A 15,071-nucleotide genomic window follows, 5' to 3' on the forward strand; every position below is an offset into this window, starting at 1 on the left:
AGCAGGAAAATAGCCTTATGGCAGCAAACTGTAAATGTGACTTGAAGAAAACATGTCTTTGGGCAGCTTTCTGCAGAGCTGGCTGCTGTCAGAGGACCCTGATGGGATGCAGTATAGCGAGATTTCACTGTCACTCGTGTCTTCTGTCATGTATATAAGTAAAATGTGACAAGTATTAGCTTCTTTGGTATGGACCTGAAGGCAACTTTTCTTTGCACAGCATAAAAATAGCTTTAAGGTAAAGCTTCTTTTTTGTTGTCAGCTGATATGCTGTGTGTGCCAGTCACAAAAAAAAAAAATAAAATATATATATCAGACTCATATTTGAAGGGTATCATTGTCCATATTAAAATGCAAAAAAAAAATAAAAAAAAAAATATCAGACTCACATTTGAAGGGTATCATTGTCCATATTAAAATGTAAGTTGTGTTTAGATTTTTCTCAGCTGAAATCAAACTTAATCAAAGGTGTTTCTAGAGTCCAAATAGAAAGCAACCCCCTAAAATGCATAGTTGCAGCCTGTAGGCAGAACCTTTTATTGTCTACTTCAGTGTGCCCGGATGCTTTCCCTTGGCGTTACCGTTGGTGTGTGAGGCCATGCAGTGTTCGTTCCTTCACGAAGTGTAAGCCCACAGCAGTAGGTTCTTGTTGGTTTTGTACAGCCAAAGCTGTGGGAGCTCTGTGGGAGCTGTAGGTGTGCGTGGCTTTGGAGATCTAACCTGCTTCTGCACCAGTGCAGGAAAAGGAACGAGGAGAATCTTCTGTGCTACTCACATTCTTTATTATAGATTAGCTGCCTATTACATAAATCTGAAGTATTTTAAAGTATAATGTATCTTGGAGCATTTCTTGGTGGGGCAGTGAGTTAGGGATATCTTATTAAAGTTTCCTTGACGCTGTGCTGTTCTGGCTGACCTTGCTGTCAGTAAGGAGTACACCCTGATCTGACAGGCCGGTTATCTGGGGCCTGAATGCGGAGGCTAAGGAGCTTGGAGAGCCGTTTAGGCAGCAGCCTCTTATCAAAATTGCTTCTCTGAGTGAACTCTAGCATTCAGGCTTGCCTGATTTAGTGGATACTCCTTTATCTCCTGATTTGGGGCAGGGAGAGAATGTTCTGCAAAAAATGTATTTTCCTATGTAGCCCATCTCAGGAAAAGGTCAGCTTGATGAACTACTGTTCCGTGGAGCTTTTACAAGCTTCTGAATCACAGCAGTACTGCAACAAAAGGCCTGTTTATGCTGCTCTTTTCTTCTCTGAAACACTTATCAATGTTTTCATTTTACAAATGCTTTAAAACTCTGATGGCAATCTCATTTCACGTGCTTTTTCAAGGCTTTGGGTTATAGCTCTACCTTTCTGAAAAGACTTGCTGGTTTTATTTTGTTGCTGCTGAGTTCTCTACTGTGGTGCACCTCAGGAAGTGTATTAATACCTTTTACTGTGATAAAGGTTTGATAATTAGTTTATAATAATAAGAGACTGTGTACAGAAGACATATAGCTGCTCTTAGCAGAATGAGGAAAATTAGAAAGTATGTATGTACTGCCTCATAGCAAGAAAATACTTTAAGGACATAGCAGGATAATTCAGGGACTAAGTGATAGCATTGCTTCCTGAATGTCCTTCAGGATATACATAATGGTAAATGGAATTAATGTGAAAATCTTCAGAATTTGGGGGTATTTATTTTTTTTTTCCTCATAAATGAATTTTAGATTTAGAATATTTATAATTAGTATAATGTGAATTTAAAGCTAGTATAATGTGAATGTTTTGTTGATTCAGTGACAACTCAGCTTTTTCAGAGTTATGCATTTTTCTCTCTCAGACCATTAGGAAGGGTTACAAGCTACCTGTGTTCTGTGACTGGGAATAATTTTTATTTTTTTTTTTAAACCCATGTGTTGTGAAATTGTCTGATGTGTTGATGACGGTCTGTGGTAACTTTTGTGTGTTTAGCACAAAATTATATAAACACTTGTAGTCCTTTAAATCAGAGATAAGTGAATATATTTAGCATTTTCTTGATGTAGAGTGAATGAAAGGTGAAATACTGTACTTAATTTGGGAAATTCCCACTTCTGTAATGGCTGAACCTTTGTTTTGCCCCTCTTCTCTAGGGTGGTGCATAGTGAGTCAAATGTGAAACTTTAATTGCTAGGTACGACTGTAAGTCTTCTTACTGTAAGATGTGATACCTCAGCAGAACTGAGGAAAGAGAACCAGAAATTGGAACAATATAGACTTAATAGTTCTTTGTTTCTCTGCTTTCCAGGTGACAAGGCTTTGGATGGTTACAGTAAGAAAAAATATGTCTGTAAACTGCTTTTCATCTTTCTCCTGGGGCATGACATTGACTTTGGTCACATGGAGGCTGTAAACCTGCTCAGTTCCAATAGATACACAGAGAAACAAATTGTGAGTAACTCAGTCTCTATAACAGATAAGCTGTTCTGTCGAATATCTTGCCTCAACTGAGTTGTCTGTAAAGGACATCATTGCTCCCACCCTCCCCTCTTAAGGCACTCTTTTGGATTTAGCAGTGCTTCTGAAGTTGGAACACCCTTGCACGCAGAGTCCTGTACGAAATGTAAAAGCTAAAACATGCACTCTGTGTAAAATTACTAGTGTGGAGAGACTGCCTCGAGCCTCGCATTAAAAGAGAAGTAACCTTTTAATTTTCAGAATGGCTCTTTCAATCTTCCTAGGTAAGGTTGTGTTTATCAAATACCTATAACTTCCTTGCGTCTGAATAGTCAGCAAAATTCTTGATTTGTTCCCATTCATCTAAAACAGTCTTGTGAGTATGTGCTGAAGTAGATTGAAACACTTAAACTGATACAGTAAACACTAAACTTACTTATTTTTGTTTACTTCACCTAGATAGCACAGCAAAAGCTAGAAAGACTAAGTATATATTTCTGCCCATATATTTGGTATCAGAGAACAGTTGCGTCGCAAAGAATTACTTGTGGCATTGACAGAAAGCATAATTAAAGTCAGGTAAAATCAATTTTCATTTTCCTTTTTCTGAATTACAGGGATATCTCTTCATCTCCGTACTAGTGAACTCTAACAGTGAGCTGATTCGCTTAATAAACAATGCAATCAAGAATGATCTGGCCAGCCGCAACCCCACCTTCATGGGACTTGCTCTGCACTGTATCGCTAACGTGGGTAGCCGGGAAATGGCTGAGGCGTTTGCTGGAGAAATCCCCAAAATACTTGTAGCTGGGTAGGTATGATGTGCCTCCTTACGACATGGAAATTAAGAATCTGTCAAGGTCTTGAAAAAGCTTTTACAGCTTTCTTGTGATCCAGTGTTTGTTCTGTATCAATGTAAGACAGTGAACCTGCCTCGAATGTGTATGTTTTACTTATCTCTCCTGAAAAATGAACCTAAAGAGAATCTTGTTATAAACTGAAGTTCTTATTTGAGAGGTGCTGACCTCATAAGGAATGTGAGAATATGGTGCTGTGTGAGCTTTCTTGCTTCTTCTACTAGCCGTGTAAACAGCAATTCGTGTAAACGGCAAGTAGTCACCACCAGCTTTCTAGCTTTGTCTTTGTATAGCTAGAAGTCTCTAAACAGACCTGGCACACGTCTGGAGCTGTAGTTAAGTAAATCTAAAATGAAACTTGTGATTGCAGGGCTAATTTCTTTTGCAAATTAACGTGTCTCAGTGCAAAGAGTGCTTTTAAACTCTTGGGAATACGAAGCAGTTTGGAATATGCTTGGATCCTGTTTTATAACAAACTTAAGTTCTTGTGTTTAATATAAAAAAGTAACATGTTGCGCAAGAACTGTATTGGTGCTCTAAATGTCAGGCAGTGGAGCTTGCAGATGTTGCTTATGCAATGCTAGTTTTGTGTCCGTTATGTGTGTTTTCCGAGTTGGTGACAAGAGGAAGTATATAACGTGATACCAAGTTGTGGCAGAAGTCTTAAGAAATTCTTCTGAACTCTGGAAGTAGTGTCTCTGTAATGCCACACTTGGACACGTACTGTTTTGCAGAGCTGAAATGTAGTGTGGACCAGAAAAAGAAGAATAAGCAGCTGACACCTGATACTCAGTATGGAAATAAGTGGAATTACAGGATAGATTCTCCCCTTCCCAGACAGAATTCCCTGTTTAAGAGCACGTGTTTAGAGATGGCATGTTCTGGGCCCCTGTCAGGCTTATTGCTGTCCTGTCCTGCGCTGCCCTTGCCAGGTGCTGTTCTTCCTGTAGTACGCTGGAGGTGCCACTGCGATGATGAGCCATGGCCTTTAACATGATAACCTTAAAAGGTTCCCAAAGTTTCACTTAGGGTCATCAACTGCAGGCAGAGCACAGCACCTGCAATTCAGGCTTGTTTGACCTTTGAGCTGCATGTGTGTTCCGAGATCAGTCTTCAGGGCCTCGTTTCTTCTGCATTTCTCAGAGGATGCGTATAAAATGTGTATGTGTACATGTCATATCTAAGTGACCTGTGCCGAGTGAGCACTGTCGGTTGCATTTGCAGCTTTAGAGTAGTGCTCTTGGCTTCAGTGTAAGTTGGAGTGGACAGGGAGGAGAGGAATAGGTTTGTGTTTTGTGTTTTTTAACCAGGGTATAATATGATCTCATGGAAAATTGGTAAATTCATAAAGAATAGGTGGATTGAACTTCTACTGGGAATGTGGAGGTTACTGAACATATTTAACCAAGACTGCGAGGTGTAAATTGCCTCTTAAAATGTTCAGTGCGACTGCTCTGTATGTGTCTTTAGCTTGTTTGTGCAATGTACAAAATGCTTGATTGGCTGCTTCGTGAAAAGGAGTTCACCGAACTGGAATAGCAGCAGGCTGCTCCTCCAATGGTCCCTTTCTGTGCCAGCAGCATAGCTGGCAAGGGGAATGGATTTGAGTCGCATGCTTGGTGGTAGCTCGATCACTTGCAAGTTAGCTGTAGGTAATTAAGGTGTTTAGTTAATGACTCTTATCTGATATACAGGACCTCTTGAAGAGATCCAGCTTTGGTCACATGCCTAATAATATATATTATAATATACCTTAATCCACTTGAGTCGTTTTGAAAGAAGTTTGTTCTCATGAGTAGATAAGCTTGTGCCCATCTAACGATGAACTTTCAGTTCTGATAAAAGGATGTGAAATATCACTTCAGGTTGCAGAGAATTATTACAGAGGCTACTGGACATGTGTAGTGGTTGAAAGCTTGACTAGTGAAACTTGCTGGACAAAATTACAAAGAACATATACTGCAATATAAGAAGGATGTAGTGAACCTCTGTTTCAAACCCTGGCCAGGGATGCTGAGTGAGCTCAAAGACTGGCATAATGCTGGCCTGCAAGTACTGCTGTGACTTAACCGCTGTGTTTAAAATGCACATTTATGTCTTGCAGAGATACTATGGATAGCGTGAAGCAGAGCGCTGCCCTGTGCTTGCTGCGTTTGTATAGAACTTCTCCTGACCTTGTACCCATGGGAGACTGGACCTCTAGAGTTGTGCATCTCCTCAATGACCAGCACTTGGTAAATCAGCTTTGTTACATTTCTTGGGCCTACTCTGTATAGAGAACGATGTCTTCTCTGCTGTTAAATACTCTTATTTATTTCTTTTCAAGTCTTTCAAGCAAGTGGCTGCTGTTTAGGCTTGGGAAGGGAAATGGAATATGTTGTCCTTTTGAGTTACTGTAATATTCATTTTTAATAAAGCTTTATTTACATTTTTCTTTGAGATACAAGACTAGTATGCACAAGTTCTTCTTTTCCTCTGGCTGCAAATAAATTAATCTTGTGCCTAGTGAACCTAAGTCATTGCATAGGTGTAATATTATTTTTCTTAGGCCTTATTAGACCTGTACTGCTTGGATTTCCTTGTCCTATGATGTTCTTATCTTACTGGTTCAGAAAATCCTGTTGTTCTAGATAACCAACTCTGTTTTTCGCCTTGACTAGTTACTTTGTGCAAGTAAGTTTATTTAGGACCTGTGCTTCAGTAGTAATAGGAGTGCTTTAGTCCACAGTAATATAAAGTGTCTGTGTTACACAAAGCCCCCTCTCTTCGTTTGTGGCAGTCAGAATTCTTTCCTGGATGATTTGCTGCATCTGATTTCTTCGACTCATATTTTTCTTGTGTAATAAGGTAGTTTACAGCCAGGCTTTATTTTAACATAACTCTCTTGTTTTAGATGTACTATCCAAACTGGAGACAAAGCTAGTACAGAACGAGCATGAAATGCTCTGCAAGCATGGCAGTTGTTGAAAATCCTCTTGGATTTTGAAGATGGGCAGTTAGTCTAGCTGCCAGCCAGATCAAGGGCTTTTAATGTGGAGCTTTAGTGGGGATAAACTTAGTGTTGTTGTACATTAAAATATACTTTAAGTGAAAGTGTTAATGGGCCGTATCTGAAACTGTTACAAAATTGAATGGTTTTGTATTTTTTTTTTTTTCTTCCTAGGGTGTGGTTACTGCAGCTACAAGTCTGATTACGACTTTGGCACAGAAGAACCCAGAAGAGTTTAAAACTTCAGTCTCCTTGGCAGTGTCTAGGTTAAGCAGAGTGAGTCCAATGATAACCCTGATAGTTCTTCACTGTTGCTTAGTTTACTTGGCTTTCTAGGTCAGGTTAGCTTACTGTTGGTTATTTACTCAACTTTCTAGGTCAGATTAGTTTAGTGTGCCGTTAAAAGTGAAGTTGATTCAGCTTCAGTTCATATAGCTGGTTCAGCTAACCTCTTAACACTCGTTGCTTACCAGGGCAGAAATCTCCATTAGCTTGACCAGACTTTCTTGCTGTAATCCTTGCTGTGCTCCATGTTTATGTAGAAAAAGGTGCCTGTCGTTCTCAGCTGCTTGTATTTGAAAGCTGCGGTTTTAATCATTACTTTATGTTAATATAACACTGAAGAGTAGTTGGATCAAAGACTGATTCTGCAAATTTTGGCACAGAGCACTCAGAAATAGAGCCTGTACTTTCAGCTTTATCTGATTTTACAAGATGATCTTCTTCCTGTTCCCTCTTTTGAGCTGGACCCTGATTTATGCAGGGTTATACTCCAAATTACTGGTAGTTCAGAGAAATTTAACTTTCTCCAATACGAAGATTTTTGTCTATATACTTTAAAAGCAAGGGACTGCCGAGGGAAGTGCACAACTGTTCTGTCACAGGGCAGCAAGAATTGGAATTTCTTTGAGCAAAGCTAGTGCCAAAGTCATCCTTACCCTTGAGTGAAAAGGGGAAAGAAATCCTTGAAGAGGGGTACTTCCTCAGAAACCAAATGTGTTCCTTATCACATTTCACTATGCATATAACCCTCTTATATCAGAGCTATCTGTTCTTTGCTCTGGAGTATGAATATGCCCGAGGGTGTTGGTTCTTCTGCTGTAGTTCAGTCTGTCACAGCATCTTGTGCTGGAATTCCAAGTTCACCTAGTAGCAGTCAGCTCTGATGCTGTATTTAGGTTTTCTGTTGGCTGAATCTATGAATTGCTGGACCAAAGAAAGTCAGGCTTCTAGTTAAATGCTTTGGTGCTACAAGATGGTCATCTTCATTTGTAAGAAAAGCCAGTGTGTTTTCCCTAGACTGCAGTATCTATAAACTGAATTTCTGTTACTAAGGGACCTCACAGTATGCTCATAGTATGACTTGCACCTAATTAATCTGCTGGATTAATCATAGCTAGTGAGTTTTGTAAGCCTCTGTTGAAGGTGACGTACAGTGTTCTTTGGGTCCTTCTCATAACTGTGCATCACGTCCGTAGCTGACACGCTCTCTCTGCCTGTTTTACAGATTGTAACTTCTGCGTCAACAGATCTTCAGGACTATACGTACTACTTTGTTCCTGCTCCTTGGTTATCTGTGAAACTTCTGCGGCTGTTACAGTGCTATCCTCCTCCAGGTAACGCACAGATCGCAACAGGGATCTCTTCTTGTGAGGAAGAGCACGCTGTCTTCAAAGAGCTGCTATGTCGCAGCGTTACTGTAACTTGGGGTAGAAGCACATTGTCTTAAGACAAGAATACTAAAGTCTGTACTCTTAAGTGTTTTAGATTGTTAAAATTTAATGCAACATAATTCATAAAGGCAGCTTAGAGCAAAGTGTCAAACCAGCGTGCATCTTAAAAACCATTTGAAATAGCCATTTTAAGTGCTCTCAATTCAACATCATTCAAAAAGCCACTTAGCTTAAAGCAAAGTGTCAAACCAGCGTGCATCTTATAAACCATTTGAAATAGCCATTTTAAGTGCTCTTTAATGTTATCAGCTACATTAAAGCCTTAAAATATCTTACAGTGTTCTCACCCAAATAGAACCATGGCTTAGAATTCTTCTTTCAGCTGTCTCTTAGGGGAGGGGAAACTGGTTGTATTGTATCAGAATACTTAAGTGTATTCAGATTTAGGAAGGGGGAAGGCCTAAGGTAGAGCTTAGGGTGTTGTGTTATTGTATCAGAATACTTCAGTGTATTCAGATTTAGGAAGGTGGAAGGCCTAAGGTAGAGCTTAGGGTGTTGTGCAAAATGAAGTTGTCCAACGGCTTGTTCTTCTCCAGAAGACCCTGCGGTACGTGGTCGTTTAACAGAATGCCTGGAAACTATTCTGAACAAAGCACAGGAGCCACCAAAGTCCAAGAAAGTCCAACACTCAAATGCAAAGAACGCTGTGCTGTTTGAAGCAATAAGTCTAATTATACATCATGACAGGTGAGCTGGGAGAACACCTCTGTTAGGAGAGGACTTTTTTAAGTGGAAAGCTGTGACTTTGTCTTGAGCACTAAATGGAATTTTACATGGGGGGGAAGGGGAGGAGAAGGGAGTATGAAGCTGCCTGCTAGATTGGAGCACAACTGCAGCAATGGAATTGAACAGCATTAACAAACTGTGGTGCTGTCAGCATATTTTTTTAATGCTTTATTTTTTGCTGCTTCTGGGTTTTGATGGTGTTTTTTTGACACCACCACTCTAATCCAACAGAGATTATTTACTCACAGTATGTGAATGTTCATTTCACCAGCAGGGCATTCTAGAAGACACTTCAAGGCTTTTAAGATATTTTCACTGTAGAAATAGTATTCTGTGTTGGGTGTTCTCAAACCTGTTGCTTTTAACCCTTTCACTTTCTCTCCTGTTCTGTGCAGTGAGCCAAATCTTCTAGTCCGTGCCTGTAACCAGCTAGGTCAGTTCTTGCAGCACCGAGAAACTAATTTGCGTTACCTAGCACTGGAAAGCATGTGCACGCTTGCCAGCTCTGAATTCTCACATGAGGCTGTGAAAACACACATAGAAACAGTTATCAATGCGCTGAAGGTAAATATTTTAAGTGTGCAGTCTGTGTCGAGTGTCGTCTTCTCCCCTGTCTCAGTGCCCTCTCCCCCACTGCTCCAAGCCCCCTATCCCAAATTAAGCTAATCATCCCTGGGGACCAAATAAGTTATTCTCAGAAGTCTGCTTAATTGTGCAAATTCTTGCAGTGCTGGCAGTGCTGGAGGTCAACTTCAGTTTATTTCTGCAGCTTGCTGGTAAATCTGATACTTGTAGCTGTGGGCCCTGTAACACTTTAGTATCTCCTCCAGCTGTAGACTGAAGATGGATAATTCTTTCAAAATGTGAGATTTCAAAGTGACAAACGCTGGGAAGAATTTGTTGTAGTACTGTCTGGTGGTACCAGACACTGTTCCTTCACAGCAGTAGCTTATGGGGAGCATTAGAGCAGATCAGCATCCACTGCAGAACCAGAAAGTCAGGAAGTGAGAAGGACACATTCCCAGGCCATGTTTGCATGCAAAAGCAGAAGTCAAAAAAGGAAGACTGATTTGCATATAAATGTACTTGCGTTGTTTTCTCCCAAGCTCAGGCTGTAGTGCGTCAGTACCTTTGTGTAACTTTTAAAGTACACACCTGTTCTAGCAGCTTCTGCAGAGTGAGCTCAGTCCTAGCCCTACAGGTGGCCAAATGTCCTTTGGCCTGGTGACAATTTGACAGTTTCAGCCAATTATTAGGGCATTTGGTGGAATTAGTTAACCACCACACCCTGGACCACAGACTCATTCAGCCCGATTAGGGTAATAGTGAAGTATTCTGTACGAGCTCCTCTGTCTTTTCAGCACTTGCACAGATTTGAACGTGTATACTACAGAAAAAAAAGACCTGTTGTGAATTTTTGTAGTATTACCTAAAACCTGTCTGAGTCTCCGGTGGCCTCTTTCAAGGTGACTGAAAGTGCGAATAACATGAGAATCTCAATAGCGAATCTGAAGAGTAAATCTAAGTTCATGCTGCATCTGAAAGATTATGAAAATGTGTTTGCTTTAAATTTGACTATGGATTATAGTAGATTTCATGCATCCAGTAAGTTGCATGTGCTTTTCAAAGAAAAGTGAAATCATCTTGACCTTTTGCTGGGTGTCCTTTTGCAGACTGAAAGAGATGTAAGTGTACGACAAAGAGCTGTGGATCTCCTGTACGCGATGTGTGACCGAAGCAATGCCCAGCAGATTGTGGCTGAAATGCTGAATTACTTGGAGACTGCCGATTATTCCATCAGAGAAGAAATTGTGAGATATTTATGTTCCCTTACTTTTTTTTCCTAGCTGCCTTTAGCACCGTATGCGTCATTTATTGATTGGGATGTTGGATAGTCTGTGATAGACACTCCTTTACATGATATTTTCTTAAAAAAACCCAACCAAACAAAAAAACCACACACAAAAAATATCTAAGTTTGTAGTCTAATAGCAGAGAGCGTTGCTTGCTTAGGTTAAAGTAGTGCAGAAGGTGAGCAGAGAAATCTTGGAAACTAAGTATTTTCAAAACTAATCTTGATCTTAGGGCACTGGATATAGAAAGTGAATGTTGTCCGTGCTTGAGCAAATACAATATCTGGATCTGAGGGTTATGTCCTACTCTAATCAACTGTGTATCACTCTCATTTTTGAAGCTACTAAATACTTGTAGGTAGAACTCTGTACTGTGTGTGCTGCATGAACATTCTCTGTCTAAATATTCCCCAAACCAGTAGCTTATAATCAGCTAAGAGAAGCATGATACCTATTTCTCTCTTGCTTCCCAGCAGGCGAAAAATGCAAAAGTTGAAATACTCATTTAATGACCTTCCTAAAATGAAAACAAAAACCTGTACTTCTGCTAATTATTTAGCTTAGGTGCTAAAGTTTCTTGATGGGAGAAGTTACCATAGAATAAAATGTTGGTTGGTTTACCTCTCGTACCGTCTCGGTGTGATCTACGCTGACTTGGCAGATAATGTGAATGTTCTGTTTGTTTGCTACCTGTAAATGAACAGGCCAGTGTAAACGCAAGCGATAGCAAATGACGTGGAGATCTCTTCCTGTGCTGAGTTTGCTTCAGGATAGATGTGTCTTAGTATTACCTGAGAAAAACAGTTGGAGACTCAGAGTTTCTGCTTTTTTTTTATTTGAGCTCTCCATTTTCCTACTTGGTCCTGTCTTGTTGAAGGTTTAGATGATGTTTTGATAGCAAACAAAAGCTGATCAATAAATTGTTCTTGATAACTTAGGTGCACGGTTGAAAAGCCAGAGATGCAACATATTTGAATGTGTTATGAGGAAAGCATTTTGTACCCAGCACACAAGTTCCGTGTTCACGTTTCCCCTTGGTTGTGGGAGCAAGCGGGTGCATCTGAAACTGAGGCTTCTGGGCTACCGCAGGGTATCACTTTGGTGTGTACGGAAGTGAATCGTGGTGCACAGCCTCTAGTGGAAGCCAATCAACTTTCTTGATTCTCTTTTTGCGTGTCCAGGTTCTGAAAGTTGCAATTCTAGCCGAGAAGTACGCGGTGGATTATACCTGGTATGTGGATACCATCCTGAACCTGATCCGCATTGCTGGTGACTATGTCAGTGAAGAAGTGTGGTATCGAGTTATTCAGATCGTCATCAACAGGGATGATGTTCAAGGGTATGCAGCAAAGACTGTTTTTGAGGTGAGAATAACTGTTGTCAATTCCCTTTCAAAATGAGGCAGCAATTAAGTAAAGACTTACGTGATACACCAGGTGTGTGTGCTTCGCTGTACTAGGGGCAAGTCGAAACATGGGCTTGAATATTCCAACAAAATGCTGCTGAAGCTTTCTGTAACGCATCATACATGTTCAGAGCCAGAGAATTGATTAAGTTGCTGAGAAGCTTCTCTGGCTTAAACAGTGTAGAATATGCCTGGTATTCTTCTGGTTTTAGTGAGGGAGCATGGCATGGGCTATGCTGGTTTGTTGTTTTGTTTTGAGGGGGGGGAGTTTGTTTGGTTACATTGGTGGAAGACACTGAAATGACATTACCTGTAAAATTACTGAAATAGAGTAAAAATAGAAACCTTTTACAGGGCAGCTTGCCTGTTTGGGTGGGTTTGGGTTTTTTTGCGTGGATTTGGGTTTTGCATGTTTGGGTGTGGGGTTTTTTTGTCTTCCACGTGTGGGAATCCAGAGCACTCAATGATAGCTTGGTGATCCTTCTGAAAGCATATACCCATTCCTTCTGTTCTGAATCTGAGAACTGGGATTTGAACTATTAAAGAGCAACACTTCCAAGTGTCTGACCTTGTTGCTCTGACTTTGTTTGCATTATTCATATGTGCTTTCTGCTTCTTTTATATCTGTTCCTGAATGTTTAAGCTGACTTTCAGAACTCAGCCCTGCTCTGTTTCTTCATACTCACTAAAGACTATTTTTGCTTTGGGTGCCTTCAGCGCATTCTTGTAAGGTTTAAATTAAGCGTATTAACATCCTTCTGACACCCTTAGAGATGTAAAGGGAAACTGAAGTAGCTGTATCTGTCCTGAGAAGTCCACAGTGCTGCTAGATGGGCCTATGTGCTCTTCAGCAAGTAATACTTATGTTAGAACCTCTTCTATAAAGTCATTCCGTCTATAGTGCCTAGACCTATGGTCTACTCTTACAGGAAAATGGACTGGAGAACTGGGCATGGAAGTGACAGAAAAGATGGGGTTTTTGAGGCACTAGAGACCACTGACTATTGATGTTACGTGACTTACTGATGTTACCGACTATTGTCGTTACAGGCTCTTCAAGCCCCAGCATGCCATGAGAATCTTGTCAAAGTAGGTGGCTACATCTTGGGAGAATTTGGAAATCTGATAGCAGGTGATCCAAGATCAAGGTAAAATACCTTCCAATATACTGAACTGAAGTAGTAACACTTTGTGTAAAGAATTTAATGCCTAGCTAATAGTCCTAAAGGCCAGTTAACAAATGATTCGGCTCTTGCTAGTAAGGCCTGAACAACTTTGTCTACAGAAAACTGAACAAATTCTTTTTTTCTCATCTTTTAAGTCCTCTCATCCAGTTCAACTTGCTACATTCCAAGTTTCATCTGTGTAGTGTTCCCACTCGAGCTCTGCTTCTCTCCACCTACATCAAGTTTGTGAACCTGTTTCCAGAAATCAAAACTACAATTCAAGATGTGTTGCGCAGCGACAGTCAGCTGAAGAATGCTGATGTTGAGCTGCAGCAGAGAGCTGTTGAGTATCTGAGGCTCAGTACTATTGCCAGTACTGATATATTGGTAGGTATTAAGGTATTTGTTAATATTATTATTCAGAACTCTTTAGCTGTGACTTTTCTCAACAAGTAAACTCCACTAAACCTTACCTGATTTCTCAGAAATTTTAATGCAGGATTCAGGATCCACAGTATCAACACTGATTCTTTTTGGTCTACTTAATTCGGCTGCAGTCAGCTTTAGAGCTAAAAATCAATGTAGTTATTGCTTCAGCAAGACAAATGACCATTGAAGCTAATGTGGAGCTGGGGAGCCAGTGAGAGCTGGTGTCGCACAGGATCCTGCAGTGTTTGAATACCAAAAGGCTACTGCTTTCTTTTGAGGACTTACTTGGGGGTGGAAAGGAAGTTTGGAATTGTGCTGAATTAATTTTTTATTTTTTTTGTACACTGGGAGTTCACAATGTTTCAACGTGATGCTCTCAGGTCTGGACAGAACGTGACACACTTAGTCTTGACAGCTAATTAAATGCTTAGGTCTGAACTAGACCCTTGGGTAATCTGTGGTTCAGTCTAGGCCTACTTGACTTAAGGACCATTAGGTCTTCTATAATCCATTTGTTTAGTAGCACTGTACCAGAGAAGTGATGTGCTCCTGGGAGGACTTTAGAAGGTTTTAAATACTTTTTTTCTTTTAAAAAACATCTACTCCATCACCGAAAAATAAACTGCATTGTCATTTTCAAGGGAATAATCACTTCTGCATTTGCCTTGTGCAATCTGTGAGGGTGTATCTCCTCAAAGACTCAGAAGTGGTTTGGGTTTTTTTCTGTATGTTTAACTAATACGCTTTTTTTTTTTTCTTCTGTGGTAAGGCTACAGTGCTGGAAGAAATGCCTCCCTTTCCAGAGAGGGAGTCTTCTATTTTGGCTAAACTCAAGAAGAAGAAAGGCCCAGGCACAGTTACTGACCTGGAAGAGATCAAAAAGGAGAGGAGCTCTGATATGAACGGAAGCGCTGAACCTGCCTCTGTCAATGCCAGTGCTGTTGTGAGTTTAAAAGCTCTTGTTTCAGTCATTTAGATGTCATGCAAGTGAGAAAAGAATGGTTTCCTTAAAATGGCTTTTTAGGAGTTTAAAACATCTCATCTCAAGTATGTTTGCTATGAAGTAGCAGGGGACCGTACAGCTGCTTTTCCTCTGTCCCGTGCTTGGACACGGTTTTCCTTTGGAAATCTCATGTAAATGAGGACAAATGTCTGCAGCCTGAAAGAATTCCTTTGCCATTGTTAGTTTGGAAAAATATTGCAGTAAACCTAGAAATGGAAGTTTCCTTGCTGGTGAAATTGCAGCAAAGGCGCGATGATAAAATTAACATATTTAAGAGGAGTAACTTGAATTTCTGCTGTTCTGCTTTCTTTATCTGGGTAGGTATTTTGCATTTAGTGTCAGATTGCTACTGTTTTTACTAGAAGTGGAGAATGCTTGACTTAACATGGATGTCCTTGAGTGGATATAATGTTTGACAGTACTGTTTGGGCTCAGTTGTGGCTGGTCAGGCCCCAGTCTTGCTGCTTCTGAGCTGAGGCTTTGT

At 40.4% G+C, this 15,071-nt stretch overlaps 1 protein-coding gene across 1 annotated transcript in view; it reads left to right on the forward strand.

Annotated features, from left to right (window-relative positions):
- AP2A2 (adaptor-related protein complex 2, alpha 2 subunit) overlaps positions 1-15,071 on the forward strand; it is a 43,127-nt gene that overhangs the window by 19,166 nt on the left and 8,890 nt on the right. Inside the window, exons 3-14 of the mRNA XM_009870841.1 lie at positions 2,278-2,420; positions 3,044-3,237; positions 5,388-5,517; positions 6,447-6,548; positions 7,780-7,888; positions 8,545-8,692; positions 9,127-9,295; positions 10,405-10,542; positions 11,766-11,948; positions 13,040-13,137; positions 13,311-13,542; positions 14,354-14,527. Coding sequence (XP_009869143.1) covers positions 2,278-2,420; positions 3,044-3,237; positions 5,388-5,517; positions 6,447-6,548; positions 7,780-7,888; positions 8,545-8,692; positions 9,127-9,295; positions 10,405-10,542; positions 11,766-11,948; positions 13,040-13,137; positions 13,311-13,542; positions 14,354-14,527 — 1,820 coding nt within the window. The remainder of the gene's footprint in view (positions 1-2,277; positions 2,421-3,043; positions 3,238-5,387; positions 5,518-6,446; positions 6,549-7,779; positions 7,889-8,544; positions 8,693-9,126; positions 9,296-10,404; positions 10,543-11,765; positions 11,949-13,039; positions 13,138-13,310; positions 13,543-14,353; positions 14,528-15,071) is intronic.

The sequence above is a fragment of the Apaloderma vittatum genome, unplaced genomic scaffold, assembly GCF_000703405.1.
Source record: "Apaloderma vittatum isolate BGI_N311 unplaced genomic scaffold, ASM70340v1 scaffold6936, whole genome shotgun sequence".
Taxonomy (NCBI): domain Eukaryota; kingdom Metazoa; phylum Chordata; class Aves; order Trogoniformes; family Trogonidae; genus Apaloderma; species Apaloderma vittatum.